The following is a 20,224-nucleotide window of genomic DNA, read 5'->3' on the forward strand; positions in this document are numbered from 1 at the left end:
ATTAGAGCATAGACAAATTCTGTTTAAGCACCTAAGTGGAGTTAAATACTCTGCCTGGTGGAATCTTGAAAGGCTTTAAAAGGCAGATGCTATTTGACTGAGACTTAAAGGACAAGTAGAATTTCATTGTGTAGAAGGGAGTGGAATATTCTAGGCCAAAGTAACAGTATCTGAAAGACTCCAATGAGAAAGAACAAGAATTTTGTGGAATAAATGAATTAATGTAGTAAATTACAGGGTAATGAAAAAATGACTGATAGGAATAGTGACTGGAAAGGTAGATGGGCATTATATTATGAGGAATCTTTTATGTTATAATACAGAATTTGGAGTTTATCTCATAGGTATTAGAGAACCATTAGATGTTTTTTAGCAGAGAGCTAACAAGATTAGATTCGTGCTTTGGGAGTGATTTTAGCAATAATTTGGGGAATGGGTTGGAAAAGAAAGTTTAGGTCAGGGAGGCCTTAACCAAAATTTTCACCCATTTTAAAATGTTCCGGTGTATCACAGTAACACTGTTCAATACTGTTTACATAAATACACAAATTCTTTGTTGTATGCTTTTTTCCCTCAGTCCTTGAGTTAGAAACTTCTTAGCTTTCATGTTGTTTCTTTTTTTTCCTTCTGTATTGACTTGATCTGTTCTCAGAGAAAACCAAGACTTAACTTTGTACTTTATTGTAGAGAACACTGGACTTTCTGAGATTTTTTTCCCCTTTGTTTTGTTTAATTTTTGTAATAGGAATGGTTTTGTGCTAGATCATCCACATTCTCTTGTAAGCATTTATGAGATGGCTTGTCATGTTCAGAGATATAGCAAACAAACTCTATTCTCTATCTAGTCTTCCATCTTTTTCTTATTTTTATCAGTCAACACTATATATTGAGACCCTGCTTTTATGTCAGAGTGTATCAGTTGCCTCTGACGGTTTCCCTAAGGTTAATTAAATTTGCAGGGGCACTTTATTGTATATTTCTCATTTGCTTCCTTTGAAATTGAAGGAAATGAAAAATCAATTCAGTACAAGACATTGTAGATAAGTTAGCCTTTGTATTACTGTGTTATGAAAAAGTGTTCAGATTCTGGTGCCTCTTAAATAGTTTGGAAATTAAGTACCTAATAATCTAAGGCTTTTTTGCTTTATGAGGTTTATTAAAGGAAAACCTAAATCATTCATTTAATTTTAAAAGTTATTAAAAAGCATCAAGTAGATAACAGGTACCACCTTTTATCCTAGTCTCAGATTATAGGATTATTGACCAGTGATGATTGGTTTGCAGAACCTTAGTTGAGTTCTTTGCCATGTAGAATATTGTTTCCTAAAATAACATTCCTCCCATCCTCATCTCTTGCATTGCTTTTCTACTCCAAGTAGATGGGGATTCTTACACTTATTAATAAACCTTTTTCATTCACACATGATCCTGCTATAATCCAGAGTTGTTATCCACCATGTGTTTGATTATGGTCTCAATTAAAAATACTTCTTAAAGGAATGACAACTATAGGAGGAAATTTTCAAGCCTACAAATTGTAAATTTTTGAAACAGCAAAGAAATCATTTGTGGAAAAGTAACTCCTTCCCCAGCCCACCAGACATATGTCCAAAATGAATATGCCTCAATATTTTTGGGTGTGTATATGTGTACATGAGAAAGAGACAGATAGCTAGACCATATACACATGTATTTTCTGTGTGGCAAGTCCTTTGCTAGGTAGCTTTTGGGAATACAGAGGTAGACTAGACATGGTCAGTGTCCTAAAAAATACTACCATTTAATGAGGAAGGCAGGAGATAACTGAAAAATTTTGTAATATAAGGACTATCATAAGAGAATACACAGAATATTATGGGAGTATAAAAGAGAGGTAACTCAGCCTGCGGTGGGAGGGAGAGGGGAGAGAGAGGAGACATCAGGATATGCTGTCTTAAAGATGAGTTGGAATTACTCATGTGAAAGAAAGAGGGAAGAACCTTTTAGGCAGAGAAAGAAAAAGACATGCAATAAGACAAAGCAACAAAAGAGTCTGTTACACTTGAAGAACCACATATAAGTATTCTTGTATTTATATGTGGCTAGGTAAGAAACAGTGGCTAGGTAAGAAGGGGGACATATGGGGACATAGTGAGAGATGGAAAGGTATTTAGGAATCAGATAAAGAAGGGCCTAATGTGTAATGCAGAAAAATTTGAATTTTATCCTGGGACTCTTTCAGATCGCTGGAATGAAAGAAAACTGTTAAAATTACTACCTGTTAAGAGCAATTTTTTTTTCCTGCTGGGCGTTAGAGTCCTTAAACAATTGTAAATAAGAATAGAAATTACATTCTTAAATTTTGTGGATTTTTCCCCTAAATTAAAGAACTTCTTTAAATAAGTAGGAGGTTTACATTTCTTCAGTGTTACTAATTTTGTGGGCATTTTGTGGAAATATAATGATCATTAGTTTGAAGCGTTTAGATTCTCTGATTCTCTTTATGAACTTGCCTTCATATCTTGGTAAAAATGCCTAGATGCTTGGAGACATTCCATAAGATAGAAATTTTATACTTTTAAGAGTACCTTCAGGTTCTGGTGGTTCTTTGATAGGGTAGATTTTCTAATTCTCATTCCTCTAGGTTTTCTTTGGTAGTATCAAATAGAAGAAACTAATAAAAATGAAGACTGTTAAGGGGATTAATAATGAGCATTTGCTAATCTCTCCTTTTTACAAACAATTCTCTATGGTTGACTGCTATAAAATCTCAAAATGTTGAATTTTGAAAGGAAAAAATTTACTTGATTGTTAGGATTTGTCATATTGTTAGTGCTGGCTCTCTATTTTGTGGGGTACTTTTGTGGGCCTGGATTAAATAGCCCTCAGCCTTCCAACTATACTTCCTGTTATGCAACGAATGCATCTCTAGTGGTTGCTTAACAACTTTAGCCCTCAAACCCTGGACTTGTGAGAGTTCCACATGTCTGACAGATTGCTATACCACTCTGGACAACCCTCCAATCCAAGGTGAACCTAGTCTGATTCTTTCCATTGAGTTTACTTAGCTCACATGGGAAGATAGCATAACACATTCTTGGGACTTCAGCTTATTTTAGGACCAGAATCCTATTTTAATGTCCTGTTACAGTATACTTTTTTCCCCTTTTTTTCAAATTGAAGTATAGTCAGTTTACACTGCTGTGTCAACTTCTGGTGTACAGCATAATGTTTCAGTCATACATGTACATACATATACTCCTCATATTCTTTTTCATTGTAGGTTACTACAAGATATTAAAGATAGTTCCCTGTGCTATACAGTATAAACTTGTTGTTTATCTATTTTATATATAGTAGTTAGTATCTGCAAATCTTGAACTCCCAATTTATCCCGTCCCACCCGCTCCCCCATAACCATAAATTTGTTTTCTGTGTCTGTAAGTCTATTTCTAGTATACTTTTAAATGAATTATATATTTTATCATTGTATAATAAACCTTTTTTATCCTGTTTTTGTGATTTTAAGCCTAATACCACCTTATTTAATATTAATAGTGCCACTTTTGCTTTCTTTTTGTTTGCATGTTCATGGAATCTTAGTGTCTCTACTTTTTTTTAGCTTACATTTTGTTTTAAGTATATCTTTTGTTGACAGAATATTCTGTGTTTCATTTTTAAACCCGGTGTAATGCTTTCCATTTTTGTTAGGAGAATTCTATCCACATTTAGTTCAAAGTCAATATACTTGATTTTTATTTCTATCATCTTATATGTATTAGTTATTTGAATTTGTTTTCTCTTTTTTGTTCTTTATTGGTTTCATCAAACATCTCTTTTCTTTTTGTTTTCCCTCATGTTTAGGAGCGCTACTGTACTCTTCCATTCCATTATGATTATTTCTTTTTGTGGTATTCATAATCAGGCATCATCGGATTTGCCGGTCAACAGATAGGAAACAAAATTGGAAGGAGAGTAGGAAGGAGGATGATGGTAATCTAGGTGAGACAATGATTGAGTTCTGAAGTTGGGTTATAGCAGTTAACATGGAGATGGTAGGATGTATTCAGTGGTTACTTAGAGGCAAGGAAAGTTCATATGCTTAGAAGTTTCCTGGTACCTTGATATTTTAATACTCTTTATTTGGAGAATTGAATCAGGGACATGGCAAGAAATTGAAGTTTAAAATAAGAAGATGCTCACTTTAATGAGGAAAAAGTTTAATTAAAAAAAACTTGTTCAAAGTGGAAAAGGCAGGTAGAGAGTATATGAAAGGTTTATTTCATTTGTTATTTATGATAAAAATGTTCACATTGTTCATATTTGGCATTCATTGAGTATCTGTGAAGAGCTTAGTACTTTAGGTGCTAAGAGCAATAAAAAAAAAATTCTGATCCAGTACTTATTCTTCAGAAACTCAGAGTACAATAATGTATTATAATTTAAAAAAGTATCCTATTCTGGGTAAGAATACAAATTAAAATACATGTGTGTGTGTGTGTGTGTGTGTGTGTGTGTGTGTATTTATATATATACATAGATATATATATAGTATGAGTCTTTTAAATGTAATTTGGAGTCCTTGGATTGCTATTTTGGAGTTCTTACTTGTTTTCAGTCAAGACATCTTAAAAATAAGCTTACCAGCCAGGTAGGCCCAACTTAGTTTTGTCACGATCGTGCTCCTGGCTCTCTACCTGACCAGGGCTTCAGCTAAGTACTCCACATCTCCCTCTTCTAGGACTGCTCTGGATGTGTCCTCATCTGTGTGCTATGCGTACTTGACTTCCTGTAGATCATTTTCATCTTAGAAATAAGGGGGAAAACCTGTTCCTTGCTTTGGTTTCATCAATTTCTCTCCCAGCCTCTCAGAAGTCTAACCTACGCCTCTTTTATGGCATTCTCAATGACCAAATTTATCTCATACTCCTCCTTGTGGTCATGTTAAATCTCTACTGATTGTTAATTTTTTTTCCTTTTTTTTTTAATTGAGTTATAGTCATTTTACAATGTTGTGTCAAATTCCAGTGTAGAGCACAATTTTTCAGTTATACATGAACATACATATATTCATTGTCATATTTTTTTTTCGCTGTGAGCTACCACAAGATCTTGTATATATTTCCCTGTGGTATACAGTATAATCTTGTTTATCTATTCTACATATGCCTGTCAGTATCTACAAGTTTTGAAATCCCAGTCTGTCCCCTCCCACTCTCCTCCCCCTTGGCAACCACAAGTTTGTATTCTACGTTATAAGTCTGTTTGTTTTGTATTTATGTTCTTTTTTTTTTTAAGATTCCACATATGAGTAATCTCATATGGTATTTTTCTTTCTCTTTCTGGCTTACTTCACTTAGAATGACATTCTCCAGCGACATCCATGTTGCTGCAAATAGCATTATGTTGTTTTTTGTGGCTGAATAGTATTCCATTGTATAAATATACCACATCTTCTTTATCCAGTCATCTGTTGATGGACATTTAGGCTGTTTCCATGTCTTGGCTATTGTAAATAGTACTGCTACGAACATTGGGGTGCAGGTGTCTTTTTGAAGTAGGGTTCCTTCTGGATATATGCCCAGGAGTGGGATTACTGGATCATATGGTAAGTCTATTCCTAGTCTTTTGAGGAATCTCCATACTGTTTTCCACAGTGGCTGTACCAAACTGCATTCCCACCAGCAGTGTAGGAGGGTTCCCTTTTCCCCACAGCCTCTCCAGCATTTGTCGTTTGTGGATTTTTGAATGATGGCCATTCTGACTGGTGTGAGGTGATATCTCATTGCAGTTTTGATTTGCATTTCTCTGATAATTAGTGATATTGAGCATTTTTTCATGTGCCTATTGATCATTTGTATTTCTTCCTTGGATAATTGCTTATTTAGGCCTTCTGCCCATTTTTGGATTGGGTTATTTGTTTTTTTTCTTATTAAGTCGTATGAGCTGCTTATACATTCTGGAGATCAAGCCTTTGTTGGTTTCATCGTTTGCAAAAATTTTCTCCCATTCCATAGATTGTCATTTTGTTTTACTTATGGTTTCCTTTGCTGTGCAGAAGCTTGTACGTTTCATTAGGTCCCATTTGTTTTTTCTTGCTTTTATTTCTATTGCTTGCCCTAGGAGAACATTTTTGAGATGTATGTCAGATAATGTTTTGCCTATATTTTCTTCTAGGAGGTTTATTGTATCTTGTCTTTTTTTAACATTTTTTATTGATTTATAATCACTTTACAATGTTGTGTCAAATTCCAGTGTTCAGTACAATTTTTTAGTTATACATGAACATATATATATTCATTGTCACATTTTTTTCTCTGTGAGCTACCATAAGACCTTGTGTATATTTCCCTCTGCTATACAATATAATCTTGTTTATCTATTCTACAATTTTGAAATCCTGTCTGTCCTTTCCCACCTTCCACCCACTTGGTAACCACAAGTTTGTATTCTATGTCTATGAGTCTGTTTCTGTTTTATATTTATGTCCTTTTTTTTTTTTTTAGATTCCACATATGAGCGATCTCATATGGTATTTTTCTTTTTCTTTCTGGCTTACTTCACTTAGAATGACGTTCTCCAGGAGCATCCATGTTGCTGCAAATTGCGTTATGTTGTCAGTTTTTATGGCTGAGTAGTATTCCATTGTATAAATATACCACATCTTCTAGAGCTGATAGAAGAATTCAACAAGGTAGCAGGTTACAAGATTAACGTTCAAAAATCAGTTGCACTTCTTTACACTAATGATGAATCAACAGAAAAAGAAAGTAAAGAAACAATCCCCTTTAAAATAGTACCCAAAGTAATAAAATACCTAGGAAGAAATCTAACCAAGGAGGTGAAAGATTTATACACAGAAAACTATAAACCACTGATATTGTATCTTGTCTTATGTTTAAGTCTTTGATCCATTTTGAGTTTATTTTTGTGTATGATGTGAGGGAGTGTTCTAGCTTCATTGATTTACATGCCGCATCCAGTTTTCCCAACACCATTCGCTGAAGAGACTGTCTTTATTCCATTGTATGTTCTTGCCTCCTTTGTCAAAGATTAGTTGACCAAAAGTTTGTGGGTTCACTTCTGGGCTCTCTATTCTATTCCATTGCTCCATATATCTGTTTTTGTACCAAAACCATGCTGTCTTGATTACTGTAGCTCTATAGTATTGTCTAGGTCTGGGAGAGTTATTCCTCCAGCCTCTTCCTTTTCTTCAGTAATGCTTTGGCAATTCTAGGTCTTTTGTGGTTCCATATAAATTTTATTATGATTTGTTCTATTTCTGTGAAATATGTCCTGGGTAATTTGTTAGAGATTGCATTAAATCTGTAGATTGCCTTGGCCAGTATGACCATTTTAACAATATTGATTCTTCCAATCCAGGAGCATGGGATATCTTTCCATTTTTTAAAGTCTAATTTAATTTCCTTAATCAGTGTTTTATAGTTTTCCATGTATAAGTCTTTCACCTCCTTGGTTAGATTTATTCCTAGGTATTTTATTACTTTGGGTGCTATTTTAAAGGGGATTGTTTCTTTACTTGTTCTGTTGATTCATCTTTAGTGTAAAGAAATGCAACCAATGTTTGAACGTTAATCTTGTAACCTGCTACCTTGCTGAATTCTTCAGTTATTTCTAGTAGTTTTTGTGTGGATCTTTTAGGGTTTTCTATATATAGTATCATGTCATCTGCATATAGTGCCACTTCTACCTCTTCTTTTCCAATTTGGATTTCTCTTGTATTTCTCTCTCTTGCCTGATTGCTGTGGCTAGGACTTCCAAGGCTATGTTGAATAGGAGTGGTGATAGTGGGCAACCTTGTCTCATCCCAGATTTTAGTGGGAAGCTTTTGAGTTTTTCACTGTTGAGTACTATGCTGCCTGTAGGTTTGTCATATATAGCTTTTATTATGTTGAGATATGTTCCCTCTGTACCCACTTTGGTGAGAGTTTTTATCATAAAAACTTTTAAATATGATATGCCCTTTAATCTTTTTAGAAATCACCTTTTTCTAACCTGATCTAATATTACTATTGTATTTGACAAAATTATTATAATCGGTCAGTGCTCTAAAAATTTAATGTTCTTTTGTAAACTTCAAAACCAAGTAAATATAATGATATATTGTTTAGGGATACTTATATGTGGGATAAAATAAGAGAATGAGAAACATAAAATTCCTTCAGGGTTAAGGGAGGCAGAGACAAAGGACAGAGGAGGAGCATGTAGGTAGATGTTAGTTATTAGTAAGAATCTAGGATTCTTTAATATTTTATTATGAAAAATAGAATAATATAATGAACTCCACCAGGTACTCATCACTGACCTTTAATAGTTATCAGCATTTTGCTAATCTTTTTTATATCATTTCCTACTACTTTTTTTTCCTGACATATGTTAAAGCAATCCCAGCCAGACATGCCATTACATTAATGTTTACATACTCATCTCTAACTGATAAGGATATTTTTATTTTTACCTAACTACCATACTAACCAGACTGTTATCACCCATAGCAGAATTAATTATAAAATTTAGTCCATATTCATATTTTCATGATAGTCTCAAAAAATTTTTTTTCAGTTTTTCCCCCTCGGAATCCATCTAAGAGTCCTATTATTGTATTTTGATATTATGTTTCTTAAGTCTCTTTTCTTCTGTAAAAGTCCCTCCCCACTTTCATGCCACTGGTTTGTTGGTGAAATCAGGTTACTTGTCCCAGAGAAAATATCCACATTTTGGATTTCAAATTACTTCTTTCTGGTATTATTCAACTTGTTCCTCTATTCCTCATATTTCCTATAAACTGGTAGTTGTATCTAAAGGCTTGACGAGAGTTAGATTCTTTGTGGGGATTTTTTAGGCAAAAATACTTTTATAGATGATTCTGCATACCTTTTATATCACATCATGAAGCATATAATGTCTGATTGTCCCACTTTTAATGATGCTAAAATTAACCAGTAGGTTTAGTGTAACATGTTTCTTGATACATTCATTTTCCTTAATCTGCATAGGGAAGCACCACTTTAATGAAATGCCAGATTTAAAAAATTAAACTTAGGAAGGAAGAAGAGGAGGGGTAGGAAATATGATTCAGGGTTTCTTTTCCCTTTTTTGTAAGAAATATTGGTTGCATTAGAATTGAATCCCAATTGCCTATTGCAGATCACATCTACACATCTGCAAATTCTTCCTCAGGGCAAGTACTTCCTCTATTTTCTTTCCTCAATGACAGCAGCTTTGAGATCTCAGCCTGTCTTTATCTGTATTTTTTACTGTAGTACTTGTTGCCAGAGTAGTAAGTTTAGGTAGTTAGGTAACTTGAAGTATAAAATAGATTGAGAAAGACAGAAGATCTCAGTGGCCCTCCCAACTGAATTTCTATTATAAATTTCAAGTAATAATAATTAACTTTTTAAACAGGGATCAACTACACCAGTAACTGTTTTCAAAGGTTCAAAGAAACCTTATTTAAAAGAATGCATTTTGATTATTAACCATGATACTGGGGAATGTCGACTAGAAAAACTCAACAGCAACATCACTGTTAAAAAAACAAGGTATGTGGTTAATAAAATAAATTTTATTTTATCAACACATAAATTGCTAAGGAAATGTCAGTGGAAAAAGCTATTGGATTAAGTCACATTATTATATAAGGATTATTTCTGTGTGGTATAAAAATGTTATTATCTTTTTCTAAGTTTAAATTTGATGGAGATCTATATCCAAAAGCTTTAACCATTTCCCCCTGTGATAATGCAAAGCTTGTTTTGCTTCTGAATATTTTCTGTATGTATAGGTGTATCTCTTATTCTGTTGTAGGTGCTTTCATAGAACTGGACTGAAAGAAGTCATTATATACTTTTTTAAATAATTTCATATTCATTAGTAAAAATTTATCAAGCACCTAGATATGTAAGGCACTAGAAAAAGGATAGTTTCCTTTACAAATACTAACCTCAAATCTTAAACATTTTAATTGGATTAACAGACAGTTCCACTAGAAAAGACAATAAGAGAATATAGCCATCTCAAAAAAATTTTTGGAAATAGGCAGTGCATTAATTAACATGTAATATGAGGGATACGCTCTAAAAGCCATACAAATAGTATAGACAAAAATTGTTCTAGGAATTAAAGGAAGGAAGAGGTTATGATTGATTGGAGCATTCAGAGAGCCCTTATTGATGTACCTTGAGAAGAAGTTAAAATTTAGGGCTTTTTCCCCCCTCAAATATATTTAATGGTAGGAATTACCTTTGAGTGCTTGTTAAACATATTAGTTCCCAAATCTAAGTACAGACCGGAGAAGGAACCTGGGAAGCTCTATTTTTAAATTACCCATTTCCACAGGTGATTTTTATTTGTAGGAAAGTTTGGAAACTACTGATTTAAATGATCAGAGAGACCATGAGGATGTAAGCAAGGCCTGAAGGCAGGGATATATATGACTTACTTGGAGCCTATGAGTAAGACTTACTTGAATAGAGCACAGATTTGTTTTTGTGCCTTTGTAGACTATTAGAAAGTGGGGATCGTGGTTGATAGTAGACTAGAGGTTATTAAGGTAGGTTGAGGCTAATGCCTTCAATATTAACTATGAAATTAGGACCTTGCCTTATTGGCAGTAATTACATGTTAAAGTGTTTTTTACCAAGAATCTAATTCTTGTTTTAAAGTATGAATCCACCAAACAAACTAACTTAAATGAAACAATGTGTGAAACAAAAATGCATAAATCATGGTTTTTGAGATTAAGAATGAAGAGAAAAGTGAAGTTCTAAATGCCTTGTGAAGGAAGAACTAAGAGGATGTGGTGACTGATAATGGGAGAGGCAAATTCAATATAATTGTATTGCATATTCTTTTCTTAAAAGTATTGAAGGGAAATTATGTGACTCTCCTTTAGTAACATGTCTTAACGTTATGAATGAAAAATGGTAAAATGGTTTAATTTTAACAGAAATGATAACTTCAGAATTTAAGGTCTATCTTATACCTTATACACTTACGTATAATTTCATTTTATTTTAGTCACTTGTGTATGTCTTATGTATTCAATTTTGAGTAGTGATTTTGCGTTTATTCACATTTGTATCCCTCAGTGGACTTGTGTGTGTGCTATGCATATAGCAAGGCTCAATAAATATTTGTTAAATAATGAATTAAATTAATGTTTAATCCTTGAATATCACTTTAAAGATCTCTAGGGAAAAGAATAAGTGGTCAACTTCAGTAACTTTGTGAATTGAAATTGTTGTTATATTGCTGTTATACTTGTTTTGACCTTTTGATATTCTTAATTGCAGAGTTGAAGGAAGCAGTAAAATGCAGTATCGTATAGAGCAACAGCAGCAACAAATGAGGAATTCAACTAGGACTCCCAACCTTGTAAAACACTCTCCATCCGAAAACAAGATGTCCCCAGCATCTCCAATGGATGATATTGAAAGAGGTAAAATCTATGTGTATATAATGTCCCTTTACAAGAAATTATTAAGAAATGTTAAGTGAAAATTTTCATTTTAATTGACAAGGAATCTAAAATTCTACTGAGAGCAAAATGTCTTTTTCATGGATTTTTCCTGGGGAAGAGTGTAGGTTATGATTTGGAGTATTATGTGCATAAGCCTATACCTATATGAGAATTTATATTTTTTTTAATTATTCAGGGGAAAACAGTAACTATTTAGATATGTGTAACTGGAGTTTTCTTCCTTTTGACAGTAGTGATGATTCAAATTCAGTTCTTCACAGCATCTTCCTATTGAAGTTTTTTGTGTAGAGCCAGACTGTAGATGTCTAAGATGTCACCAAACCAATAGTGAAGTAGGAGATGTAGTAAGCTGAAGCAGCGGGCAAGTTCTTCTGAATTGCTGCTTACTTCTCAGAAGGAAGATGTTTCTAGAGAGGCACAGTCATTTTGAAAGTAAGAAAACTTAAATCTCCGTTTTTTTCCTAGCTGCAGTTTGGGTGTTGGTGTTATGGTAATTGTAGTAAGAGTAAGACCCTGGTCACCAAAGTGTATTTGCTTCTAAATTTTTCCTTCATAACTTGCATATAGCTATTTCCACTTGCCCCTTTCTAGGCCACTGTAGTATTAGTTCCCTAATATATTAGTGTTCCCTTTACAAACAGAAAAGAAGATATAAGTTCAGAACCTTTTTGCTAGAAGGGATCCTGAATTTTATTTTATTATTATATCATATCTGTTTCCAAAATGGATTTGAATCATGGTGTCATTTTATGCATGTGTATAATAAAATACTAGAACAGAAAATCAAGATTTTGAAGGGGAAGAGGAAGCAAATTTGCCAATTATTAACACATTGAATTTATATCTGAGCTTCCTATCCACTAATGCAAAAATGAAGACCTAAGTAGCATATTTTGTATTATTTAAGAGATAGGTTCCAAAGACTCAAGACTCTTTCCTCCTACTAAATTTTAAAAGGAATTTGTCATATAGAACCTGTTGTTTGGAGCATTAAACTATATAGTATCTTCAACAATAATTTTACAATACAAAAAGAGGTTCCGCTATATGGCAGTTTTTTAGCAGAGATCTTAATAAAAACATTGTATTGAAGCATTGTATTGTGGAGGATAAGTTAACATTATCTAAGCATAAAGATCTAACTTTGAATAAGAATTTACCTTGAGATGTTTGTATAGGATGTTCCTTAGACTGTCTTCTTTTGAATATTTTCTTGACCCTGCTATGCCAGTGCTTACTGCTCAGGTTGAATTATTTTTTCAGGTTTATCTTTAGATGTCTGTCAATTGTACTAGTGTTTCTGTGGTTTAATTTTTACATTTTCATGTTTGAGATGTCTGGAATTTTAGTTTAGGATTTAAGAATCTAAATTTCCCTCCTCTGCAGCAGTATATTTAAAATAGGTATTGAGAGAGACTTGACAAATGTGGTATTTGTAAAGAGTGTATATCAATATTCATTTATTGAATAAGCCTCTATTTCTGGTATAAAAAGCCATTTTTATCACCTGCAAAATTTCTATCTGGATTTAAGTCTGTCTCACAGTATAAGATATGCAATGGCCAGTAAATATATGAAAAATTGATCAGACCCACTAATGCTTTCAAAATGCAAATTTTAAGATTAAAAGATTTTTTTCTAATAATTTAATAGTTTCATTCCTACAGTGTCTGACACTATGAAGGAGTTACATGAGTATGCCTAGACATGAATAAGCCAAAAATTTAACATAATTTCAAGGAGAAATTAATAAATTCATTTCATAGTAGGAGATTTCTAGTATACCCCTCTCAGAAATTGATAGATTCAGGAGACCCCAAATTAATACAGTTTGCAAAGTATCATTAAGAAGCTTGACTTAAGTAGACATATATAGAACTCTGCATGAACAGTTTGAGATATACAGTTTTTTTCAAGTCCACGTGAAATTAAAAAAAAAAAAAAACTGGCCACGTGCTATATAGCAAAGCATCTCATAAAAAAAACTTTTTTTAAATTGAAGTTTAATTGCTTTACAATATTATATTAGTTTCAGGTGTACAACATAGTGATTTAATATTTTTATAGATTATAATCCATTTAAAGTTATAATAAATTAATGGCTGTATTCCCCTGTGCTGTACAATATATCCTTTTTGCTTGTTTATTTTATATATAGTAGTTTGTATCTCTTAATCCCATACCCCTGCCCCTTCTCCTCTCCCCATTGATAACCACTAGTTTGTTCTCTATGTATGTGAATCTATTTCTGTTTTTTATATACATTCATTTCATCTCTTAGATTCCACACATAAGTATTAACATATCGTATTTGTCTTTCTCTGCCTGACTAAGCATAATACCCTCTAGGTCCATCCACATTTTTGCAAATGGCAGAATTTCATTCTTTTTTATGCCTCAGTAATATTCCATTGTGTATGTATATACCACGTTTTCTTTATCCAGTCATCTGTTGAAAGACACTTAGATTGCTTCCATATCTTAGCTTTTTAAAATAATGCTGCTATGAATATTGGAGTGCATGTATCTTTTTGAGTTAGTGTTTTTGTTTTCTTCAGATATATACCCTGGAATGGAATTGCTGGATTACATGGTAGTTCTGTCTTAAGGTATCTTCATACTGTTTTCCATAGTGGCTGCACCAATTTACATTCTCATCAACAGTGTACTAGGGTTCCCTTTTCTCCACATCCTTGCCAACATTTATTATTTGTAGGCTTTTTAATGATAGCCATTTTGATAAGTGTGAAATGATTTCTCATTGTGGTTTTGATGTGTATTTCTCTGATGATTAGTGATGCTGAGCATTTTTTCATGTGCCTTTGGCCATCTGTATATCTTCTCTTTGGAAAATGTCTACTCAAGTCTTCCACCCATATTTTAATCGGGTTTTTAATTTATTTTTGATACTGACTTGTATGAGCTGTTTATAGATTTCAGATCTTAACCCCTTATCAGTCATATGATTTGCAATTATTCTTTCCTATTCAGTAGATTGTCTTTTCATTTTGTGGATGGTTTCCTTTGCTGTGCAAAGCTTTTAAGTTTATGTCCTATTTATTTTTGCTTTTGTTTATTTTGCCCTAGAAGACAGATCCAAAAAAAAAAATATTGCTGCAATTTTTATGTCAAAGACTGTTCTGCCTATAGTCTTATCTAGGAGTTCTATGATTTAGGTCTTATATTTAGGGCTTTAATCCATTTTGAGTTTATTTTAATAGATGGTGTGAGGAAACATTTGAATCTCATTCTTTTAGATTTCCATTTAGCTGTCCAGTTTCCCTGAAGAAACTGTCCTTTCTCCATTGTATAGTTTTACCTCCTTTGTTGTAGATTAGTTGTCCGTAAGTGTGTGGGTTTATTTCTGGGCTGTCTATTCTGTTGCATTGTTTTATGTGTCTGTTTTTGTGCCAGTACCGTGCTGTTTTGATTACTGTTTTTTTAACTTTATAGTATAGTCTGAAGTCAAGGAGCTTGATTCCTCCAGCTTTGTTCTCTTTTCTCAAGATTGCTTTGGCAATTTGGAGTCTTTTTGTGGTTTCATATAAATTTTAGGTTATTTGTTCTAGTTCTATGGAAAATGCCATGGGTATATTGATAGGGAAACATATTTTTCCATTTATGTGCTTGGCAGTAGCTAAAATTTTTGTCAACAGCCAGTACTGGTGAGGATATAAAGGGAAACAAATATGTTCATACATTTTTGAGGAAGTATAAATTGGCACATACTTATTTTTTGTAGAGGCATTTTTTCTACAAAGCACTTAGAACAGTGTCTAGTACCTAGAAAATACTATAAAAGGTTTTGTTATCATTATCATCATACTTATTTGCTAATAACTATTAAAAATGTGCCTATTCCTTATCTAGAAATTCCTCTTATAATGAAACTTGTGCAGATAGGTAGATATCTACATAGATATATCAGTATCAATCACATAAGAATGTTCTGTGAAGCATTTTTCATTCTAAGGGAAAAAATGGAAAAATTTTAAGTGTCCATCAAGAAGGGATTACAATATTACACATCCATTTAAAAAAGGGGTTAGACTACATTTTAGGAACAAAGAAGGATATCCAGATATATTGTGAAGCAAAAAAGTTAGTTTTTGCATATTATATAATGTGTGGGGTGTGTGTGTGTGTGTGTGTGTGTGTGTGTGTACCATTTTTGAAAACAGAAGGCATGTATGTATTCTCCTAGACTGTGAATTTTATTTTTTCATCTCTTAACAGTGACATTTGAAGAGCCAAAGTTTTTACTTTTGAATACACCCATTTTGTCAGTTTTTTTTCTAGATTGTCTTTTTGGTGTCATGTTGAAAAAAAATTTTGAAGACTAAACCAAGGTCACAGTAACAAAGGTTTTCTCCTATGTTTTCTTTTACAAGTCTTATAGTTTTACAATTAGGTCTAAGTTACATTTTAAGTTAATTTTTGTATCAAAGTTTATTTTTTTGCATGTGGAGATTGAATTATTCCAACACCGTTTGTTGAAAAGGCTAATTATTCTCAAATGGATTACGTTCGCACCTTTTTTAAAAAAATCAGTTGTCCATATATGTGTGGGTCTATTTCTGGACTCTTTATTCTATTACATTGATACATTTGTTATTTTATGCCAGGCACACCACATTATCTTGATAACTGTAGTTTTATAATAAGTCTTGAAATCAGGAAGTTTTCGTCCTACTACATTATTATTCTCTTACAGTGTTGTTTTGGGTATTCTAGGACTTTTCCATTTTCATATAAAGTTTAGAATTAGCTTCTCAATTTCTTAAAAATCTTATTGAAATTTTTGTTGTGACTGCATTGAACCCATAGATCAATTTCAGGAAAATTGATATTTTAACAGTATTGAGTCTTCTGACCCATGAACAGAATATTTCTCTCCCTTTATTTAGATCTTTAATTTCTTTCAGCAGTGCTTTATGGTTTTCAGCATACATGTTCTTCAAATATTTTGTTAGAGTTATCTATAATTATTTAATTTTGAGAAGCTATTATAAATGCTCTTATTTATATAATTTTGATTTCTAATTGCTCATTGCTAGTACATAGAAATACAATTAATTTTTGTATATTGTTCCTATATATTTAACCTTGCTAATAAACTCACTATTCTAGTAGCTTTTTTGTAGATACCATGAAATTTTCTACATACACAGTCATGTTATCTGTGAATAATGACAATTTTACCTCTTTCTTTCCAATCTGGATGGCTTTTATTTCTTATTCATGACTTACTGTATGAGTTAGAACCTTCAACATGATGTTGACTCGAGGTGGTCAAATTGAGAAGCCTCGTATTTCTGATGCTGGAGGGAAAATATTTAGCCTCTTACAATTATGTATGATTTCAGCTGTAGGCTTTTCCTAGGTGTCCTTCATCAGATTAACTTCCCTTCTGTTTCTATTTTGCTAAGAGTTTTTTTATCAAGAATGTTAAAATTTCTACTGTTTTGAGATGGCTTTTAATTTCCAGTTTTTAATATGGTGAATTATATTCATTGATTTTTGAAAGTCTATATGCCTTAGAAAACCCCACTTAGTCATGTTGTATTATCCTTTTACTATATTAGCATTTCTCAACCTCAGCAATATTGGCATTTGGAGTTGAATAATTCTTTGTCAGGGGCTGTCTCACTCATTGTAGAATGTCTAGCAGCATTGCTAGGTTCTACCTATTTGATTCTAGTATCACCATTTGCGCCCAGTTGTGACAACCAAAAATATCTCCAGACATTACCAGATGTCTCTCTAGGTGACAGAATCATCCCTGATTGAGAACCACTGTTGTGTATTACTAAATTTGATTTGCTAAAATTTTCTTTAAATTTTTTGTATCTGTGTTCATAAGACATGTTGATTTGTAATTTATTTTGTAATGTCTTTGTTGGATTTTGTATCAGTAATTCTAGCCCTAAGGAATGAGTTGAAAAGTATTCCTTCCTTTTTAATTATATGGAAGAGTTTGTATCAAACTGGTATTATTTCTTCCTTAAATGAGTGTAGAATTCACTTGTGAAGTCATCTGTAGTTGGAGATATGTGTGGGGGGAATAGGGAGGGTTTTAACTATAACTCAACTGTCTAAAGAAAACTTATGAATTTTCAGGTATCTGTTTCTTCTTGAGTGAACTTTAATAGTTTGTGCCTTTCATGCAGTTGATCCATTTCATCTAATTTGTTGAGTTTTTGGGCATAAAGTAGTTCATAGTATTCCTTCCTATTCATTTAATTCTGTAGGATCTGTGCAGTCACCCTTTTGACTCCTGATATTAGTAATTCATGTCTAGTATCTTTTTTCTTGACACACTTTGTAGAGTTTTATCAATATTACTTATGTTCTCAAGCAATCAGTTTTTGGTTTCATTTATTTTCACTACTTTTCTCTGTTGTCTTTGTTTCTTGCTTTTACTATTTTTTTCCTTTTGCTTACTTTAGTTTTAATTTGCTCTTCTGTCTCTAACCTCTTAAGGTACAGTTTATTTCATGTAATTGAGACCCCCCCCCCAATATAATCATTTAATGTTTTAAATTTCTCTCTAGGCTATACTTTAGTTGTATTCCACAGATTTTGATAAGTTGTGTTTTCATTTTCATTCGATTAGAAGTATTTTCTAAATTATTTTTGATTTCTTTTTTGACCCATGGGTTTTTTAGAAGTGTATTTACTTATCAAATATTTGGGGATTATGTACGTTCCACTTATAAATTTTAAATTTTATTTTGTTTTGGTAGAGGACATACTCTGTATAAATCCAGTGTTTTAAAATGTATTGTGGGACAAGATGGCGTAGACTTATCTCTTTCTGCTTCTCCCCACTAAGTAAAACTATAAACCCTGGAAATAACACAAAAGACAACCAAAGGAGAACTCTGAAAGGTGGAAAGAGCAAGGTAATCTGGTTAGGGACCCCAGGAAGGACTAGAGGAACAGTATAGTCAGGGTATCTTATAACCTTCCCCTCCCAGAAGATGACAATTCAGGCCTAACATGTCTTGACCCCCAACTTAGCTATATAAGGCATCCCAAATTCATTCTTCCCCCAGATTGAAAGAAGTATCCAACACTAGGCTAGTTCAGACCAGACAAACAGCAGGGATAGATCTGCTGACAACTTGTCACCAGGGAAAATACTCTCCTTTCTCTCCAGGCCTGAGGTTCCATTTCCCTACCCAGAGGATATTGGCAAAAGATAGTGTAGGGTCCCACCACAAAAATGGCAAGGGAGATCCCACCATAAAAAGGGTACACCCCAAGAAACACTCCCCTTCTCCATCCAGAGACATCTTGTGTGTATGTTTATTGGAGAGAGATGTTTAGTGGCAGAGGAGTCATACCACAGCAAGCAACCCGCTTGGGAATTTTCTTTGTCCCTGTGGGCCTGAGACTCTTCTTCCCTACCAGAGACACTGTGTGGGCTACTTTATCAGCAAAGGGGATCATGCCACAAAAGCAGCCCTGGCATGGGAAGTGTTGTTCTTCTCTCCTAGGCCTGGGACTCCCCTCCCCCACCCAGAGACACCATACAGCGAGGAGTACTGGCAAGGGAGATCATGCCACGAGTGGCTCCAGTCTTGGAAGTTCTCTCTTTCTCTGCCTGGCCTGATACTCCTCTCCTCAATCAGAGATACCACATGGCCAGAAGGCACTCATAAGTGGAATCCCACTATGACAAGTGGAACCTTATGTCAGGTCACAAAACTAATCTTAAGAAATTTAAAGAGAGTGAAATCATATTAAGTATCTTTTCCAACCACAACAGTATGAAACTAGGATTAATAAGAGGAGAACCGGGAAAAAATGTGGAAATTAAGCAACACACTCCCGAATGCCAGTGGGTCAAAGAAGAAATCAAAAAGGAAATTTTGAAATATCTTCAAATAAATTAAAATGGAAGCACAATACACCAAAAATTATGGTACGCAGCAAAAGAAGTTCTAAGAAGGGAATTTATAGCAATAAATGCCTGCATGAGAAAAAAGATCTCAAAGAAACCACTTTTATACCTCAAGAAACTGGAAGAAGAACAAACTAGGCCCAAGTTAGCAGAAGGAAGGAGACAGTAAGAATCAGAGCAGAAATAAAATAAAAATAGACTAGAAAAACAATACAAAAAATGAATAAAACTGAGTTGAATTTTTAAAAAGACAAAATTGACAAACCTCTAAGTAGTCTAATGAAGAACAAAAGAGAGACAACTCAAATAAGTAAAATCAGAACTGAGACATTAAATTGATACTACAGAAAAACACATATTCATAAGACTACTATGAATAATTATATGCCAACAAATTGGATAACCTGGAAGAAATGGATGAATTCCTAGAAACACACAACCTGCTAAGACTAAATCATCAAGAAATAGAAAATCTGACAGACCAATTATTAGTAAGGATATTGAATCAGTAATCAGAAAACTCCTAGCAAAGAAAAAGCCCAGGATCAGATGGCTTCACTGGTGAGTTCTACCAACTGTTTAAAGAATAATTAATCTTTCTCAAACTATTCCAACAAAGTGAAGAGGAAGGAACACTTTGAAATTGATTTTATGATGCCAGCTTTCCCCTGGTACCAACCAGACAAGGACACTATAAGAAAAGAAAATTACAGGCCAGTATCTCTGATGAACATAGATGCAAAAATCATCAACAAAGTACTAGCAAACAGAATTCAACAGCACATTAAAAAGATTATACATCATGATAAAGTGGGATTTAGTCTGAGATGCAA

At 33.3% G+C, this 20,224-nt stretch overlaps 1 protein-coding gene across 2 annotated transcripts in view; it reads left to right on the forward strand.

Annotated features, from left to right (window-relative positions):
- Window positions 1-20,224, forward strand: part of EAF2 (ELL associated factor 2) — a 38,381-nt gene that overhangs the window by 7,948 nt on the left and 10,209 nt on the right. For both annotated transcript variants that reach the window (XM_074364478.1, XM_010970888.3), the window contains exons 3-4: window positions 9,406-9,542; window positions 11,295-11,440. In XM_074364478.1, the coding sequence (XP_074220579.1) occupies window positions 9,406-9,542; window positions 11,295-11,440 (283 nt within the window). The remainder of the gene's footprint in view (window positions 1-9,405; window positions 9,543-11,294; window positions 11,441-20,224) is intronic.

Source organism: Camelus bactrianus, chromosome 1 (assembly GCF_048773025.1).
Source record: "Camelus bactrianus isolate YW-2024 breed Bactrian camel chromosome 1, ASM4877302v1, whole genome shotgun sequence".
Taxonomy (NCBI): domain Eukaryota; kingdom Metazoa; phylum Chordata; class Mammalia; order Artiodactyla; family Camelidae; genus Camelus; species Camelus bactrianus.